The following is a 17,423-nucleotide window of genomic DNA, read 5'->3' as shown; positions in this document are numbered from 1 at the left end:
ATGAAGCTCCCCTACCCGACCCCCAGAGGCCAAAGCCAACAAGAAAAGTTCCTTGGAAAATCAATCCTGGACCGAAGGGGCCACAATGAAACGAGGAGACGAAAGGATAGCGAGCACTCTGTCCAAAGACCAGGATGGCTCAGGCGACGCATGAGCAGGCCGGAGGTCAAACAATGCACGAGACAGCTTGCGAAACGGCGCAGACGTAACATCGATACCGAAGGCAAGCTGAAGCGGATCCGCCAGCGCCACACGATACGAGGCGACAGTGTTAGGCATAAGATGACGGTCCTGAAACAACCACGAGAGGAAGGACAAGACCACCTGAACAGACAAGGAACTAACACGACGAAGATGCAAAAAGAAACAGAAGGACCGCCAGGAAACTTCATACTGCCGCCGAGAAGAAGCCCTCAGGTGGGACACCAACAAGGAGGCCACCTGATCACCATAGAGATGATGATAGACTCGAGTCATAAAACCCATACGCGAAGACTCGAGGAGAAGATCGAACCAGCCACGTGACGTACCGGCCCGATCTGCTGAAAGAGGCGGAGCCGCGGGAAAACCCTCGGGTTCGGACACCGAGCAACCAGCGCCTGAAAACAAGGCTGGGCCGGCCACCAAGGGGCCAGAAGGACAACTCTCCCCTGGTAAGTCTCTAAGCGAGTCAGGACCTGGAGCAACAGCCGAACTGGGGGAAAGAGGTACAGGAACCCCCACCTCGACCAGTCTAGCCGAAAGGCGTCGACCCCGACGGCCGCGCGATTGGAGAAGGGCGCCGCATAAACGGGAAGACGCAGCGACTATGTCGACGCGAAGAGGTTCCCCTCAGGGCATCCGAATGTCTGGCAAAGCCAATGGAAGGACTCGTCGTCGACCGTCCACTCCGTGGAGAGGGGAACGAAGCGAGACAGGGCATCGGCCAAGACGTTGGACATGCCCTGTACGTGAACCGCCAGGAGAGCCAAACCCCGAGAACTCAGCAGACGAGTCACCCGAAGCGACCAACCCCAAAGAGACAAGGACCGCATCGAACCCCCGCGGTTCAGGCAATGAACCACCGGAGAGCAGTCCGAATGGAGCCGAATCGTCGATCTGCAGGCCACCCGAATCCTCCCCAGAGCAAACCACACTGCCGCGAACTCCCGCACCGTGCTGTGAGCTCGACGGAAGGACGGATCCCAACGCCCCTGGCCGGCCTGGTGAGCACTGGTAACAAAACCCCAGCCATGAGACGACGCATCCATGTACACATCGAGCTAGGGCTCGGGTAGGCGCCAAGGCACTGAACCCCGAAAAACCCGAAGAGGAAGCCGGTGACGCAGCAACCGACGCAAGGCCCCCGAGGGTCGAACTCTGCGACCGCAAGAGAGGCGGAAGGGGGGACCCCGAAGGAACCAGAACAGCCGTCGAAGTCAAACCCGACCCTGCGGGTAGACCACCATCGCAAAGTTCAGGCTCCCGCACAGCCCCTCGAGCAACCACCGGGTGACCCGAGGGCCCTCCAGAAACAGACAAAGGCGGGACCGCAGCCGCAGGAGAGACTCCGGAGGGAGAGACAAGGAGGCGGTTCGAGAGTCCACAACGAGACCCAGCCAAGTCCGAACCTGAGAGGGAACCAGATGGGACTTCCTCCAGTTCACCAAGAACCCGAACCCGGTGAGCTGGGAAAGAACCAAATCCCTGCTAGCAAGCAAGCTGACCGGCTGGGAGCCCAAACCAGCCAGTCGTCGAGGTAGGCCAACACCCGAACACCTAGGAGACGCAAACGAGCCACCACAACCCGTGTAAGGCGCGTGAACACGCGAGGTGCCAGTTTCAACCCGAACGGGAGACAACGAAAGCGGTAACTCAGACGCCCCACAACAAAACCGAGCCAGTCCCTGAACCGTGGATGAATCGGGACATGCCAATAAGCGTCCCGGAGATCCAGGGACACCATCCAAGCGCCCGGCTCCAAGAGGAGCTGAACCTGAGACAGCGTAGTCATCCGAAAGGAGGGGCAATGAACCCAGGGGTTCAGACGGGACAAGTCCAGAATGAACCGCAGGTCCGCGCAGTCCCGTTTCGGAACCGGAAACAGGTGGGAAACCCATCTGAGGGAAGACGTCGTTTTGACGCCGCCCAAGCGTACCCACTCCAAGACGACTCAACAGAGCGCAGGGGAAGAAACCTGCCCTGCCTGCCCCGACCCCACCAAGGGGGGAGGGGCCACCCAACGCCATTGCAGGCCGCAAGACACAACCCAAAAGGCCCACGAATCGTGGGACCAGGCGCGGGCAAACAGTGCAAGCCGCCCCCCCCATCACCCCGTCAATGGGGCAAACCGCAAAAGGGCCGGCGACCCTTACGAGACCCAGAACCCCGCACAGAGCGAACACCGCGCCGACTAGACGAGGGAGGGTCCACAAGAGGAGCCAAACCCGAACTTGACACCAGAGGCCTACCACGACGAGAGGATCCCCGAGCCCTGGCACGACCCTTCCGAGAAGACCCACCCCGGGACCCCCCGGAAAACCAACAAGTCTGACATCGGACGACAAGCCGCCGACGCAGCCTGAATAAACTGCGCCACGGCCGACTCCTCAAACAGAAGAGGACAAAAAGGTGAAGAACACCTAAGAGCCAAAGCCCAAACAGATTTCACGGAGGAACCCAGCACCGTCTGTCGACACGCGAGATGGGAAGCATAAAACAGGGAAACCGCATCCCGCAAAATCGGCGTGAACAGCTTCAACAAGGCAGCCGACGAACGCGCAGCCGAGGACAAGGTGCCGGGCCCCGGGACGGACCCAAGCGTCCTCACATCCTCCACGAGCCAATCCGAGGACAGCTCCAGGAGGGAAAAGAACCGCAAGGCCGAAGCCAAAAGGCCCCGGGCGTGCAAGTCCTCCGCAACGAGCGCCGCCGAAAGGGAGGGAACCTGCACATGGAGCTGAATAACGCCCACATCGCTGGGAAGGGCAGGGGCAAACAAGCACTCATTCAGGTACTCAAGCTCGCCCCCCAGGAAAACCTGAAGCACAGTGGAAGCTTCCCGCCACTCCAGCGTGCGGGAACGACAGAAGGAATGCCAGGAATCCAGCTTTTATAGCTGAACCCCAGGGACGTGTACACTCACGGGGACCTAGCAGGGGGCGCCACCGAGGAGAACAGTGGAAGGGCAAAAATAAACTGAATAAAATGGCAGAACCCCCCACCAGGCAAAAACAAAAAGAAAAACAAAACCCCGCAAGAGGACAGCGAACCCCAAGGAACAGAGCCGGCCGCTATGTCAGGAATACAAGCTGTGCAGCACCCTGCGCCCCTACCAGTGCAAACTGCCTCTTACCTGCCGGTAACAAGGGAGAACAGAACACCCAAGAGCCTAACAGGCGGCCGAAAAACCGAAAGGTAAAACGGACCAGCAGAGGCAGACCCCGAGGAGCCTGTGGAAGGTGGCCCCAAGCCCCAAGGGCAGTACTTACAGGGCACCTAGGGAAGGCAGCCCTAGGCGCATGCATCCCAAGTACTGAAGATAACTCCTGGCTCTCGCACCCACAAAACAAACACCACACGCAAAGCACAGTGCAGTAGCGACACCGGAGCCAGAGCACACGACCATCGCCTATAGCATCAGCCTCAAGAACTGAGGTGTGGGTAGCCGGCGTGGAGGGTCTGGGGCTACCCTTTCCCCCTCCCGGGGAGGGGGGAGCTGCGCAGACAGCGGCGTGGCGGCGTGTGACGTCACACTAGTTTGCTTGTTTTCTGTTGGGGAGTTCTATCCACTAGTTCGGTTTTTGGTAGCAATTTTAACCAGAATAGGGGTTTGTTTTGAGGTGCTTACCTTTCTGGGTGCCTGTTCCAGTCGATGGCAGACATAGAATGCTTCCAACCACACGGGGGCTTCTATAGGCCATTGCTCTCCTTGCCTCTCTGAGGGGGTCCGGTTCTGGCTGTGGTCCCCGGTAGGCCTAAGAACTCCATACACATGACTAATGCCAAAGTTTGACATTATCATATCAGCCTGGGATAGCTCCGGGGAGCCGACGGGGCTCCCCCCAGAAATTGTATTCAGTATTTAGCCACGTTATTGTGACTCATCGCCTGCATTTGTATTCAGTATAAAATGTATTTTAAAGTTAATATTTTTGGGGTTGTGGAACGGATTAATCCAATTCCCTTTATTTCTTAAGGAAAAATCGCTTCGACTTACGATACATCTCTGGGAATGGATTACCATCATAAATCGAGGCCCCCACTGTATTTCAAATGTCATATTGACAAAATGTTTACAGTAAACTATACTGAAAATCTATATTCTAAATATGTGAATATGCTGATCTGAGAGATCAGCATATTCTGAGACATGAGACTGAGATCATATGCTATTCTGAGAGCATAACAACACCAAATAAACAGTTGGAGGTATTTTTGTATTTTTGCAGCTGATTTCAAAATCTGACGTTTTCTATATTCAATTTTATAATTATTTTGTATTTTCTTGTTTTTCAAGTTACACTGGTTTAGACAAAGTTAGTTGGAGCATTTGCCTAGTAGAGTATTCACAAAACATTTGAAAGAGTTTCAGAAAATTGTAAAAACCGAGTTCAATGTCACACATCTGTCATGGTAATTTCTCTAGAAAGGAGATTATGCCTGCTCCCTCATCATCTATTCGACTATACCACATCTACATATTTAAGAAATCAAGAATGTACAGCTGCAACAAAGCCAACAACTACTTTTCAGACATCTAGACAGAGTACCACCAGTTTGCCTCCCCCACGGCCCGTCACCCTCCTCGCACTTGGTGACTGGGTGCTCACGCCACCGGCCGAAACAATCAGTTAAAGTGAGCCGGTTCCTAGTTATCGACGATACCAGCGCCACCTGGACGGCCGTCATTCCATATAAATACTGTAGAAGCCAGCCACCATCCCGATTCAGAGTACTCCAGAGTGCTGTACTGCAAAGATCTGTTGGCATATCTCGGTGTGGTAACGGATTTATGCAGTTTAGCTCATAGTATTCTAACACCATATTTTATTTGCACATTAACCCTTAAAGTGCGCATCACTTCATATGAAGTGTAAATCGTTTTACCAGTCAACTGCGCTTCACTTCATATGAAGTGTATGGGTACCGCGCACGATTTGAATGGCCCGCGGTGTAGCTGGGGGTCCCATACGCTGCCCAGGGGCTCTAGTAAACAGCGGCCATTTTGAAAAAAAATCCAGCTCACGATCCGATGGCATGGGAGGCCTCAGTTTAGCGAGAGTCACCATGGCGAGCGCACGGTCAAACGCCTCACGGGCACGCACCACTCAGTCCCTCACCCCAGAGCAAATAGCCCACGAATTATTCTCTGAAGGTGAAGAAAGTGTGTTTGACGATTTAGACAACGATGAGGATTATACACAGTTGTCGGGTGATAGTAGCAGCAGCAGTGAAAGTGAGAATGACCGCCATGCCATGGCGAGGCCTCCTCGCCCATTTTCTACCCCAATTCTACCACGACCTCACAGTTCCTGTGGATATTTTCTGTTTGAGGGTGACGAGTCAGAGGGAGGTGACTCCTTTTCTGGGTTTAGTGACTCAGATCAAAGTTTTATTGAGCCTGTGGCTGGTACCAGTGGTGTAACTGGGCGAGAAATTGTCGCGTCAGCAGCATCTCGCCCGGCCAAGCGCCACCGCATGGCACCACATGAGGGACCAAGACCCTCGTGTTCACGTGCACCCACCTCACGTGCACCCACCTCACGTGCACATAGCCGCCGTGCTTCTCGCAGACGGTATTCAGCTCCTGGTCGCCGGTATGCATCGCTTCCTCGCCGTCTTTCCTCTGCATCTCGCAGGACGCCTGGTGTACTTGAGTGGAGTGATGGTGACGATTTTATTCCTAATATTCCTCACTTTGACGATAAAGATGTAGGGATTACAAACCTTTTCCCTAATCAAGGTGAGGACATGGCTGAGATGGAATATATTTTACAGCATTCTATGATGAACCACTCATGGAATACATTGTACACCAAACGAACCTGCATGCTGCTTACCTGATTGAGAGGGAAATCACAGAATTTTCACGACTGCAGCGTTGGAAAAATACCACAGTGGCGGAAATGTATGTGTTTTTGGCACTCTGTTTGTTGATGAAGCACTGTCACAAACATGCAATAAATGACTATTGGAGCAAGGACAAGACAATACCAACACCTTTATTCGGGAAATATATGTCACGAGACAGGTTTCAGATACTCCTCAGGTGTCTACATTTTGGAAGTGTTCAGGACCGAACACCTGATGATAGACTGTGGCGAGTGAGGCACTACATGAACGATGTTATTGGAAAATTCAGAGATTTTTACGTACCAGCACAGAAGCTGGTGGTTGATGAATCTCTCATACTTTTCAAGGGACGTGTTCCATTCAAACAGTACATTCCCTCAAAACGAAACCGATTTGGCCTGAAATTTTTTGTTCTTTGTGATTGTGAGACAGGATATGTGTTACACATGATTCTGTACTCGGCTAGTGATGTAGACATTCCCGGTAACGACGAACATGGATTCTCGGGGAGTGTAGTAAAGACCATCATGGCTCCGTGGATGAACAAGGGACACATTTTATACACAGATAATTACTATACAAGTCCCTTGCTAGCTCGGTTCTTGCTAGAAAATAGAACCGGATTGGTTGGTACAGTAAAGCCACAACGAAGGGAAATGCCTGTGTTTGACAACGACATTGCAGTTGGTGAGTGTCAGAGAAGGAAAAGTGATAACATTCTGTCAGTTCGGTGGAAAGACAAAAGAGAGGTGAACTTGTTGACAACAATTCATGATGGAACAATGGTGAACAGTGGGAAAGTGAGCCATAAAACAAACGCACCACTATATAAGCCAGACTGTGTTTTAGACTATAATATCAACATGCGGTTGATTGATAAATCAGACATGATGATTGGTACTGCAGAGTGTGTGCGGAAGACATGTAGGTGGACGAAAAAAGTGTTCTTCCATCTTGTGGACATGAGCATGCTGAACTGTTTCAACATGTACCTTGTGAGAACTGGACGTAAGCCCACTTTCCGTGACTTTGTATTTGATGCTGCAATACAGTTATTAGGAAAGTTTGCAAAAGATGTCCCAGGTATTCAGCGGCCCATCATAAACCCACTGTTGCAGCATGCTGGTACTCCACGCCTCGCTCACACTGAAGGCTTCCTAGCACACAAACTTAAGTATTTGCCACCTGGTGTGAAGCGTGCAATAGCCCAACGTGATTGCTTGGTGTGTAAAACAACGACACGTAGAGACAAGAAACGGAAGCTTGTGCAAACATGGTGTGAAACGTGTGGTATCCCATTATGTGCTGTCGACTGCTTCAATGACTACCACAGTCTAGAAATCTTCTAAGTGTGCTTCAAAGTGTGTATAGCGTGTGCAAGTGTGTAAATATGTAAACATATAAGCAGATAGCGTGTGCGTGTGTGTAAATATATACAAATATAAGCAGAACATACAATATAATAGACTGTAATGACATATTATATTGCCGTAATTGAAAACATTTGTGCGCGCCTGTGTATACTCAAATATGCAACAATTATTGATACAAAATATGTTCAAACAGTATTTGAAACACAATTAGTGAAAAAAAATTAGATAAAATGCGCTTAGACATTGTAAATAAATAGCGCGAAAATATATTTGTGGCAACTCTGGCTGTTTGAGGACCGCGCGCAACACCTCCCGGGCGTGTACTGCATGAGCGAACATGCAGATTGTGACGTCATCACCGAGCTTCTCGGCTCTATTGCAACAAAAGTAAGTACAATAGAATTTTTTTTTTATTTTTCCCGTGATCAGTGAACAGAACTTAACAGATTAGCAAAAAAAAAAAATTTTTTTTTTTTCAAAATGACATGCGCCTGTGTGGATAGCAGGATATTAGACCCCGAGCATGTTAAGGGTTAACGTAATGTAAATTTGATTGTTCATATTGTTTGTTTTGCACACGTGGAATTAGAGCCAAGCCTGGATATTATTTTTTATTTTGTAATTTGTTTAACATCATTCTTATTAACACTTTCGCTCGGGGATGACGCAGCATTGCGTCATCCGTTTACTGGCGGTAATGCCGGGGATGACGCAGCATTGCGTCATCCACTTTAAAAATTCGCCAAAAATCAGGTTTTTATCCGATTTTTTGGGGACTGGTTTTAAAATGTGCGCCGATGTCTTCCCATTTTCTTTGTTGAGCCTCGTCGCCCTCAGGCTGCTTGGCACACGCCGTGGGCCCATTGTCTTTGCTCCACTGTTGTGACCAATGTCGCTTCCCCTCGCATCTCAAACGTGTGAACATTTCGGCTATTTTCCGTGGCTATATTTCTTACTGCGGCTTTAGAAACTATCTACGCTTACTCCACGATGGATAGTAATCATGAACAAGGCCCTTCCAGGAAGAAAATTGCGAAAGAAAGGCTTGAAAAGGGTAGGAATTGGGAGTGTAGCAGGAAGGCCTCTGAGCACTCACTCACGGCTAACACGTGGCCCGTCTTCAACTCGTCGGCGGTTGGAGCGTGACCAGGTTTTTTTTTTTATAGGCTAATGTTCCTCTAGAGAATTTTATTACGAACTCATTGAGACCAAAATGAAAGACCTAGGACAAAAATTGAGGTGACCAGAGTGAAAATAGTGAAAACATTTTATCCCGTTTGCGCGCTCCCGGGTAACTCGTTCGCACTTTCTCTGTTTGCTGCGGGTAATTAGCCGGGCTTTTGGAGTTTATATGCATTTAGTGCTGTAGAGAATTTTATTGCGAACACAATGATACCAAATTTAATCTCGTAGAAGGAGAATTGAGGTGACAAAGTTGAAGAGAGTATACACTTTTCGGAATTAACGCGCGCTTCCGTGACACTCTGGGGCCCATATCGCCCTGTCGAGGGGTGGCGCGCGGGGTGAGCGAAAGTGTTAAGTAAAGTAATTTTAAATGTTTTTCTCTGTCTTACCTCACAGTGAAGACAAATAGCAGTCTTAACATCTTTTGCTTTTACTTTATGTGACAGGCATTCCATCTGCCCTAGAGAGACTACACTAACATCCATTTTCTCGTCATACATCATATAAGGTTTTGCGCAGTTTAATGGTTAAACCATCCAGGAGTTGACAATAATTAGGCTAATCTAGATCAATTATTTCCAATAAACATCTGTAACATGCCATTATACATTTTAACTACTATATTCCTTGTAAATATAACAAACCAATTACAATACAAATCTTTACCAGCTAGAAAAACAATTGTTACTTCAAATGAATCTTACTCTTTTCAACTTGTGAAGGTCTGAGACTCAAACAACTGAGGTGTGTGCATTATGGTGGCCATAATGAAAAGTTGTAAGGAAAAGATAATGTGCAAATACGGCAAGTGTGCATTAAATTGTCATAAACACAAGCTACAGTATACTGTAATGTACAGGAATGATCACAAGTCATTTTTCTGGGTAATGAATGATATAATTTGTTTTATTGATAATTCATGATGAATGTGTTGCACCATAAAACAAATTATATCATTCATTACCCAGAAAAATGACTTGTGATCATTCCTGTACAGCACCCTGGAAACACAAACCGAAACTGTCTCTATTTTCCGCTTGTTACAACTTGTAATAAAGTTGTTACATCTTGGCTTAATGTGTTTATGACGTATTAGAACGTTGTTACAACTTGCTATATTGGTTGTTATAACTGGTTAGGAGGTGTTAAAACTTGTTCGAACGTTGTACCAATGTTGTAGTTTCGGTGTATGTTTGGCGGGTACAGTATAGCTTGTGTTAATGACAATTTAATGCACACTTGCCATATCTGCACATTATCTTCATTATCTTACGTGATATCACTATTTTCTTAGGTTAAGCCTTACCACTGACTTTCTGGGACCCAAGGCGTGATATATAATAATCAGTTTTATGTTCAAAAAGCAAAAAATCACCACAAAAACCGAATTTCTTATAGGCGTGATTGTCACTAAGCGGGCAGCTCTAGCAAACTGAGGCAGATTGGCCCGCGTGACTGGGAACCACGCACTCGGTCGACCCAAACGTGTACCAACAACTATCGTTGGTCGTCGACACTATCGTAAGTTGAGTCGCATTTTTCGATGAAAATTAAATCGTAACTAGAAATTATCATAAGTTGGGGCAATCGTAAGTCGAGGTGCCACTGTATTCATTATTTTTACAGAACAAACACACAACTGGAAGTTTAACAATGCTTATGTGATTAATAACTAGACCTTTACATTTTTCCTAATAACTGACTAATCAGTAAGAAAAATGGTGCTGGAAGCCCACTAATCTACACAGACATCATATCTCAGCAGCCAGATGAGAAGCACAGTAACTGATAAATAGATTACTACAACCAAATCATTAAAGTATTTTTCATATCTCTAAATTAAACAGAGCAATAAAATAATTTATGGCTCTTCATTTAAATTTAAACTTTAAAAGCTTACCTTAACAATGATGAGTCAACTGTTAGTCTCGGCCGCTTGAACTGTGCCGAGTTAATATATTCTTCCACTAATTTTGGTGTCACGCATATTACGTGTTGACCTTTCCAGTACTTAACCAAGTTGATATTCTGCAGTGTTGATATTATGTCTTGTTGCGTGATACTTGTCATCTGACTACAAGAACAACAAATTAAAAAAATAGGTTTATATGAAATAAATTAACTAAATTGTTGCTCACATTTTATTATGACTAACACAGAATGTTTATAAAATTAATTTCATGTATATGACACTAGTAATTCCCCCCCCCAAAAAAACAGCGTTGAATGAAATGAAAAGCTAGTTTCTGGATGAGCCCTAGAGGCTCCCTGAAGCTATCATCACTAATTAAGTGCCATACTAAAGCAGCATCAGTTGCGGAGTTCTTTTTGCCTACCAGGAACCAAGAGCCAAAACCTGGCCCCTTCAGAGAGTGATGCCTATGATCACTGTACATTTAAAAAATACCATCTTTGTCACCACCAGAGAAGGCACCCAGAAACATAGGCGAATTAAAACAATTCACTGCCTGGTTTAAAAACTCGATCATAGCCCCAAAGTACCAAAAGAATTGCCCCATTAAAAAAAAAAACATAGTGGAACTAGCTTCCCACTAGTTAACTCCACCTTCCTCCTTGCTGGGAGTGGGGGGTGCCAGCCAGCTTCAGTTCTTTAATAATAAAAACACAACCAACCTAGGGAAGGGAGGGTATCAGGGAGCCTCCAGGACTCGCCATAATGGGAGACTCTGTTAAACCTCCAAAACTCCCAGGACCAAACATCTGCCCATGACATACTGTCTCCACTCGATCATCCGGACTATATGGGAAGCACCCCCAGCCGGATTATCACATTTTTCGGATAATGGTACTTTTTCACCTACGAGTCCAAAAGTGATAATTTCCAACTACTTTTATACTACAAACAACATAATTTGAATTGCCTTGCCACATATAATTATTAAATATTCAACTAGAAACCTCAACTTACCTTGTTGGTGTTCGTCTTTTTGATTGATGCCACACATCTTGAAATTAAAAATTCTTACAAATTTACGTAACCTATACTAACACAACACTAAAATTAACACTTAAAATTACTGTACAGTTCATTAACCCTTGAAGTGCGCATCACGTCATAAGACGTGTTGGACGTTGTTCCAGTCAACTGCGCATCACGTCATATGACGTGTTGGAGTACTACGCAAGATTTAAACGGCCCGCGGATACACGGGGTTCACCACACCTTCATCAGGGCTCTTGTAAACAGACGCCATTTTTTTTTAAAATTGTGGGCCAAACTCCCGGGTGTTATTGGCCTCAGTATTGAGTGAGCAACCAAGCCTGACGCACGCAGCATGAGCTAACAGCACTGCTGTTCAGCTTGTGACCACAGCATCGCCTAAAAATGCCAAAATATACTTGTTCATGCTATTATGTAGCGATGATATTATTACAGAAGACCCCTGACTGTGATAAAACTGACCAGGGTTCTGATAATAGCAGGATTGTGGTGATATTTAGCGCTGTGCGCCATGGAGGGAGGAGTAATGCTGTGGGAGGGAGGGTGGTGGCGATGTCTTCTGACTGTGTGTGGCCACCTTTTATTGACTGCACTCACCATACAAGTTTAGTGGTTCGCTATGGTGAACACAAATGTAGATACTTATATATAACGTGTGTATAGAGGGTATAAACAGCAAGAGAAGGTTTGGAGCCGCCATTTTGGTGAGGGCGGTGGCGTCGTCTGCACGACGCCACCGTGCAGACGACGGTGTTGTTAACTGGTTACCACGATGGTCTTTGGGCACCATACCAGTTTATTTGTACAAGTATGGTGAATAAAACAGGTAGATATTTATATATAATGTGTGTATATAGCGTAATAACACCACACAGTATTGTTGGAGGAGAAATATTAGTGCGTCTGGCCTTGAGGGCGGCAGCCATCAGCTGTGTGAGGTCCTACGTCTTTGTGCCTTTACTCACCATACAAGCTTAGATGTACAGTTATGGTGAACAAAACATGTAGATACTTATATATAACATCTGTATATAGTGAATTATAGCAAAAACAGTTTTGTGGGAGGAGAATGTGGGTGAGTCAGATGACTTGAGGGAGGGCGGGAGTGGCTGGCTGGTACACGGCGGTCACTCCTCGTTACTTTTTGACTCATAATAGCTACTTAGTGGTTCGTTATAGTGAACAAAACATGCAGATACTTATATATAACCTGTGCTTATAGTGTAATAACCGACAAATTATTTGTTCACTGATACCACCCCCTATCCATGGCCAAACAAGGGCCACGAAACCTCAGATGGCCCCAAGGGCGAGGTAAATGCCGAGCAGAAAAATCCCCTACGGAAATGGTTTCCCGAAAGCCCCAGAGAAGGGAACCCCCTAACATGCAAGGGCATTACTCACAGGGTGCCTAGGGAAGGAGGTCCCTAAGCGCATGCAGCCTCGACACTGATGAGGACACCTGGCCACCATACACAACACTACTGCAGAGGTCACCACGAAGGCAAAACACCACCTATAGGTATCGAGGCCAGAGAAAAGTCTGCCCCAGACCACATTAACTAACAAACTGAATTGCTGGGTAGCCGGCACAGGGAGGGGAGGGCTGTGCAGACAAGCAGCGTGACAGTGAAGTGTGACGTTTGCTTGTTTCCGTGGGATTGGAGGACTACCTCTCGTTTCGGTTTTTGTTGTACTTATTCTTACCATGTAGGGTATGTTTTGTTATACCTACCTTTCTGGGTGCCAAACCCCGGTCGATAGCAGATAAGGAAAACCCTCAACCCCAGGGGGATTTTTCCAGGCCCATTGCTCCCTGAAACCTCTCTGAGGAGGCCAGGTTCTGGCTTGTGGTACCCGGTAGGTCGAACTCCATAGACAAGTGCTCCAGCCAAATATATCACACATTAGCCCGATAGCTCCAGCGAGCCAAAGGGGCTCTCCACAATAGTAGCAGCATTTAAAAGAGCCTACAGTGGAATGATGGACTTCAAATGTCCAAAAGCTATTAATTAAAACAAGAATTTTGAATATATGCTTTTCATGGAATTTCCCTAATATTATAGTGAATAGATGATGAATCAACAATATTCACACTATTCTGCCAGTAGAGAAGTGTCAGTAATGTTGATTCAAAGTAGCTGTTAGTGAATTAACACTGATCAAAAATAAAATACAAAAATTGTAATGTCACTGCAGACAAAAGTTGCCAAGAACAGTATTTCAATATTTAAGTCCACTTGACATCAGAAGCAACAACATTAATCTTTCAAATTTATAATCCTAAAAAGATTGTAAAGTGCATTTTTTAACACACCTGAGGTCCTTGATGGAAAGAGTACCCTTGAAGTCTCTGAGAATTTCTAGTAACACCCAAGTCCAATATGATCTGTACGAGAGCTTCCCAAGATCTGACAATGGCTTCTCAGGGCTGCCTACAACACCTTCCAACTTGCTTAATTCGTAACTAGAACAAATATGGAAAGAAAACTTAGACATGTTAATGTTTAATTTACTAAAAATAAAATATCTTGACCTCATCCCCAACTTTTAGTGAAAGGGTATATAGTGTACCTCCACATCATGCAAAACTTCCATAGCTAGCATTTCAATAATTTGATACATTATATGCAAATACAACACATCATTTGTTTTTTAATTTTCATAGAGTGGTGAGGTATCAGATCGGAGGAAACAGAAGAGCAATAAAAAAAAGAGGAGAGATTAGATACATAAAGACGTTATATATACTGTATATATTTTTGTCCATTTTCCACACATCAAACTATATAATCTAGTACCATCACACAACCCAGGAAACCTATCAGAAAGTTGGAAGGCAGCCAATGAAATGTTAATACACAAAAAGGGCAACAGATAATAGGTGCAAAACTGTAGGCCAGTGTTCCTGACATGCAAACTATGAAAGATGATCCACAAGACCATACAAAGGAGGCTAGAAGAACATTTCAGGACAGGAGGTTTTATAATACCTAAGGTATCTAGCATGTTTCAGAGATGATAAATCTTGCCTTCCAAACTTTACAGAATTCTGACTAGGCAACAGAGATCAGGCAAAACAGAAGCGTAGGCAAACTGCATATTTTTGAACTGACCCCACAAGACTGATGCACAGGTTGGAGAAGCAGACAGAGGTGACAGGGAAGATGCTCCAGTGAATAATGAAGTGCTGTATCTTGGAAATAGAAGATAGTTATATTGAAAGGACAGACCTTAGAGTGGCAAGGTGTTACTGTCAGAGTTCTACAGGCGCCAGTACCTCCTCCTATCAATGGTTGATGATTATACCAAAATGATCAGCATTTATAATTGCAAAGGCTGAAAGAAACTACAGGATGACCTAGACAAATTGAAAGAATAGTAAAAAAAAATCAGCGTTGAATGTAATGAAATGTCATTTTCTGGGCGAGTCTCGGAGGCTCCCCGGAACTATCCAGGCTGATAGGGATAGTCCTAACTTTTGGCATCAATGTGGGTTGAGTTCTAGGCCTACCGAGGACCACGAGCTAGAACCTGGCCTCCTCAGAGGCACGAGGAGCAATGGCCTATAGAAATGCACACATGATTTTGATGCATTCTATATCTGCCATCGACCAGGACAGGCACCCAGAAAGGTAAGAACCTCAAAACAAACCACCTATTCTGGTGAGACCAACGAAAATAACGCAGTCTGCATTATTTGTGTCTAACGCATTTGTGTCAAATTATTTGCGCCATGTCTGCCAGCTCCCCGTTACCCGGGAGGGGAAAGGGGGGAGCCCCAGACCCCCGCGCCGGCGATACACACCTTAGTTCCGAGGCTGGATATCAAAATACACGAAAACCGCTGACCAGAGGGAGGGAAGGTTGCTGGGGAGCCTAAGGGATTCACCCAGAAAATGGAGTTTCATTACATTCAACGCTGGTTTTCTGGCGGAAGCCCCTACAGCTTCCCGGAGCTACTTCACCAAAGACTAAGGAAAGAAGGGGACATACCCGGAAGGCGGTCGGTGCTCCATAACTCAACTTGAAGTCGAGGCAGGCTGCAGCCGCCAACCCAAAGCGACACAGGCCCGACTAGGCCCAGGAACGTTAACAAGGTAGCGTGCAGCCAGGACTCTGTTCGACCGCCAAAAACACCGTGCCCGAATGTCAGCCCAGGACATGTTCCCAAAGATGGCAGCAAGAGCAGCGACTGCAGGCTGACTAGACTTAATATCCCTGCGGACGACATGAGAGATCCGTACTCGCGAACAAGAAAGAAGGGAAAATGGATCACCCGAAAGCACGTTCCCGGACACAGAAGCTGTGTCGTGCAAATAACGGCGGAGGGCAGCAACCGAACACAACACATGATGCACCCCCGGCCTGACCAACCAAGCATCAACAACCCAAGGACCCCTCCGGAAAGCAGCAGTCTCATTTTTCGCCAGAAAAGGCGACGGCAGCAGCCGAACAAACCTACCTCCAAGACCGAAAGAGCAGAAACCCCTGTGCTGGAGAAAAGCATGAATCTCCCCAACCCGACCCCCAGAGGCCAATGCCAACAGGAAAAAGAGCCTTCGAAAAACAATCCTGAACCGGAGGGACAACAACAAACCGAGGAGGAGAGATAGGAGAGTACTTTGTGCGGTGCATGTACAGGCCGGAGGTGAAACAACGCACGAGACAGCTTGCGAAACAGCGTAGACGTAACATCTATATCAAAAGCAGCTGAAGCGGCTCCGCCAGCGCTGCACGATACGAGGCAACAGTATTCAGCATACGATGACAGTCCTGGAACAACCACGAGAGAAAGAACAACACCAACCGAACCGAAAGCGAAATACAGTGAAGAAGAGTCAAAAAGAAATGGAAGGACCGCCGCCGAGACAAAGCCCGCAACTGGGACACCATCAATGAAGCCACCTGATCACCACACAAATGGTGATCAACTCAGTCAAACATACCAAACATGAAGACTCGAGGAGAAGAGCGAACCAGTCTCGTAACGGACTGGGCTAATCTTGTGAAAGAGGCAGAGCTGCGTAAAAAAAACCCAAGTTCAGACATCGGGCAAGCAGCGCCTGAAACCACAGCTGGGCCAGCCACCAAGGGGCCAAGAAGACTACTCGCCCCTGGTAAGTCTCCCAGCAAGCCAGGACCTGGAGCAACAGCTGAACCGCCGAGATTAGATACCATGAACCCCCACCTCAACCAGTCCTGCCGAAAGGTGTCGATCCCAACAGCCTCGCTGTTGGGGAATGACACCCCACATACCCGAAGATGCTGTCCACCAGGGCATTGGACAACCCCCCCGGACGTGAACCGCCAGGAGAGTCAAACCCCCTAGAACTCAGCAGACGAGTCACCCGAAGCGACCAACCTCAAAGAGCCAAGGACTGCATTGAACCTCCTCGGTTCAAGCAATGAACCACCAGGGAGCAGTTTGAATGGAGCCGGATCGTCGATCTGCGGGCGACCCTAACCCTTCGAAGAGAATACCACACCGTCGCTAACACCACACCATGCTGTCAGCCCGACGGAAGGACGGACCCTACCGCATCTAACCAGCCTGGTGAGCACTGGTCACAAAGCCCTGGGCGAGAGACGACACGTCCGTGAACACATTAAGAGAGGGCTCGGGCAGGCGCCAAGGCACTGAACCCCGAAAAACCCAAAGAAGAAGCTGGCGACGCAGCTGCCGACGGAAGGCCCCCAGGGGATGAACCCAGCGGTCGGGAGAGAGACGGAAGGGACGTCCCCAAAGGAACCCGAACAACCGACCCGGCAGGTAGACCATAATCGCAAAGCTCAGACTCCCGAACAGACCCTTGGGCAATCACCAGGTGACCCGGGAGCCCCCCAAA

The 17,423-nt window shown here is 47.3% G+C and overlaps 1 protein-coding gene across 1 annotated transcript in view; it reads right to left on the bottom strand.

The window, feature by feature from the left end:
- The window catches only part of LOC123763541 (histone acetyltransferase KAT8), a 79,861-nt gene that overhangs the window by 13,336 nt on the left and 49,102 nt on the right, over positions 1-17,423 (bottom strand). Inside the window, exons 7-8 of the mRNA XM_045750686.2 lie at positions 13,892-14,041; positions 10,513-10,686 (exon numbers count right to left, since the gene is read on the bottom strand). Coding sequence (XP_045606642.1) covers positions 10,513-10,686; positions 13,892-14,041 — 324 coding nt within the window. The remainder of the gene's footprint in view (positions 1-10,512; positions 10,687-13,891; positions 14,042-17,423) is intronic.

Source organism: Procambarus clarkii, chromosome 52, assembly GCF_040958095.1.
Source record: "Procambarus clarkii isolate CNS0578487 chromosome 52, FALCON_Pclarkii_2.0, whole genome shotgun sequence".
NCBI classification, from domain to species: domain Eukaryota; kingdom Metazoa; phylum Arthropoda; class Malacostraca; order Decapoda; family Cambaridae; genus Procambarus; species Procambarus clarkii.
Note: the sequence above shows the minus strand (reverse complement) of the source record. Positions and strands in the feature narration are given on the sequence as shown.